This window comes from Leiobunum rupestre, chromosome 4 (assembly GCF_980474605.1).
Source record: "Leiobunum rupestre chromosome 4, qqLeiRupe1.1.hap1, whole genome shotgun sequence".
NCBI lineage: Eukaryota > Metazoa > Arthropoda > Arachnida > Opiliones > Sclerosomatidae > Leiobunum > Leiobunum rupestre.
In genome coordinates, this window is record NC_143387.1 from 33,586,421 (window position 1) to 33,588,456 (window position 2,036).

The 2,036-nt window shown below is 35.8% G+C and overlaps 1 protein-coding gene across 1 annotated transcript; it reads right to left on the minus strand.

Annotated features, from left to right (window-relative positions):
• Positions 1-247: 247 nt before the first annotated feature.
• Positions 248-1,678, minus strand: LOC149947488 (gem-associated protein 8-like). Its single transcript, XM_090172101.1, has 3 exons — positions 1,295-1,678; positions 1,167-1,232; positions 248-689 (listed from the first exon to the last, which is right to left on the minus strand). The coding sequence occupies exons 1-3, from the start codon at positions 1,611-1,613 to the stop codon at positions 487-489; spliced, it is 588 nt and encodes a 195-aa protein (XP_090028227.1). The 5' UTR covers positions 1,614-1,678; the 3' UTR covers positions 248-486.
• Positions 1,679-2,036: the final 358 nt, after the last annotated feature.

The window sequence follows — 2,036 nt, forward strand, 5'->3', positions numbered from 1 at the left end:
CATCAAGAGACCCTCAAACTGTTGAATTTTCATAAGCTAAGCATATAATTTTATATTATAAAATGAAAATTCAACAGTTTATGAGCTTCTGGCGTTGACCACTGCGTGGTGCTTTAAAACTGAAAAGGTTATTTACCACCTCATATTTCATGAATGCTTGAGAGGATGAGCAAATCCATTTGAGATTGAACAAATCTTTGGTAAATGACTTTAACTGTGTCATTTGGCCCAGGCCTGACTGTGTTATATGTCTAATTTGCTTATATTTGGTATCCCTTTCTTAGATTACAGACCTTTCTTTCCCCCAAGACTGTGTCTACTTTTAACCTGGCAAACTAATTAGAACTAGAGTAAAATTATTTTAAAATACTAAATGAAAAACAACTTTGACAATAGTTCAATTTAAAACACATCTTATTTATTTATGAAGATGTCCTCCCACTCAATGTTTAGAAAAATATTTATTTACAATAAAAAAAAGTTATCTTATAGATTGAGGGGTATAACTGGCCACAATTTAGGCTGGTGAATATCACAGTAACGGTCAAATGACAGTTGAACAGCCGTTTCCATACCATGAATCATGGCGGCAGACTTCCCATACAAGTACTTCATTTCATTGCTTCTTTTGGAGCTTGACAATACGTGAGACGGAAGAACGCAATCCTCGGAATGGGACCATGAGGATGCTTAAATGGTTGGTTAAAATTTTTAATTTGTTGACTGAAGCTTTTAAAAAGAAGACGGACAATTTTTAATCTTTAAGGGCCACACCAGCGTTTGAATTTGACCAGTTTCACAAGCTAGTTTCCAGAATAGGAATGGTCAGATCTGCTACCACGTGCTAAATTCGGGCCGAATTTTTCAAATGCCAGTGTGGCCCTTTAAAAGGCGAAAAGCTTGTACAAGTTTTAATCTTAAAGGCCTAAAGAGTGTTTTATCTACACAGCTAAGGAATAATAATAATCCAACTTTAAACATTGGCTAGCCAACAAATAAGTAAATAATCGCACTCAGTCCTGAAACTCAGACAGGCACCATATATGAATGGGTAGTCAAGCTGAGAGCACATAGCTTATTTGGAGAACAACTCTAAATTCCATTTATCTCCTTGTTTCCCTTCTTATAAAAATTTAAAATACAGGAATATTGGAGTAAAGTTATACCTGGTTCCATGATTGCCTTAGCGAGGTCAGCTTTCTTTTGCTGCTTCGTTTTATCCCTTAGGACCTCTAAAGCAATACAATTTTTGGATCAGTATCGAATAAATTAATACAGAATGGTGCAATCTCACTTAATTCCTTTCGGTGGCTTTCTGATTGTTCAAAGAAGGCAACAAGCTCCTCAGTTATTTCCATTTCTATAAGTTCCTCGGAATCCTCATCATCTTCATCTTCTTTATAGGATGACAGGTCATCCGATGTCTCAGGTTGATGGTGTGAGTAGCTAGGTTTTCCCCTAGTCAAATTGTCTGTCTCCCAGTTAGTCAATCCATTTATTCGACCCCAGGTATCAATGTGGTGGCGATACCAACCGTACGCTTGTCCATAGTGTTTCCAATATCGTTCAAAGCAAGGTTGTTCGTGCCATTGTTTACTGGTATCAGTGTTCATCACAAATTCCGCGATAACATTTAACAGACGAGTAGACGACTTCAAGCGTGTAAATCGTTTTTTTAATCTCTTCTCACTAGATGGGAGTCAAAAATTAATTTTTAGTTCATTAAAATTTGTACTTTTCAAAATTTCTACCATTTTAAATGTGTGGCTTATTTAAAATTGAAGGAAAGCTAAACGTTATAATTTTGTTCAAAATAATGTCAATTGTAATTTACATTTCTAGATGGCGCCACCTTTTCCATTACGACCTTATAGCTAGATATTATTGAAGTTCGCCTGACACCTAGGAGGATTCAAGCACGGACTTTTAATCTAGTGTACACTTGAATCCTCCTAGCTTTAACCGTTTAACGTGTTATTTAATTAATCGTAATTAGGGGGAAAACACCACCATATTGTTTACGTTTATGTATACAT

What these genes read in the sequence shown, in the direction of transcription:
- LOC149947488 (XM_090172101.1), bottom strand. Translation starts at nt 1,613, where the DNA reads ATGAACACTGATACCAGTAAACAATGGCACGAACAACCTTGCTTTGAA. An exon ending in AAGCCACCGAAAGGAATTAA is followed by an intron (nt 1,233 to 1,294) that starts GTGAGATTGCAC and finishes GTATTGCTTTAG; the next exon opens with AGGTCCTAAGGGATAAAACG. An exon ending in TAAGGCAATCATGGAACCAG is followed by an intron (nt 690 to 1,166) that starts GTATAACTTTAC and finishes CAACCATTTAAG; the next exon opens with CATCCTCATGGTCCCATTCC.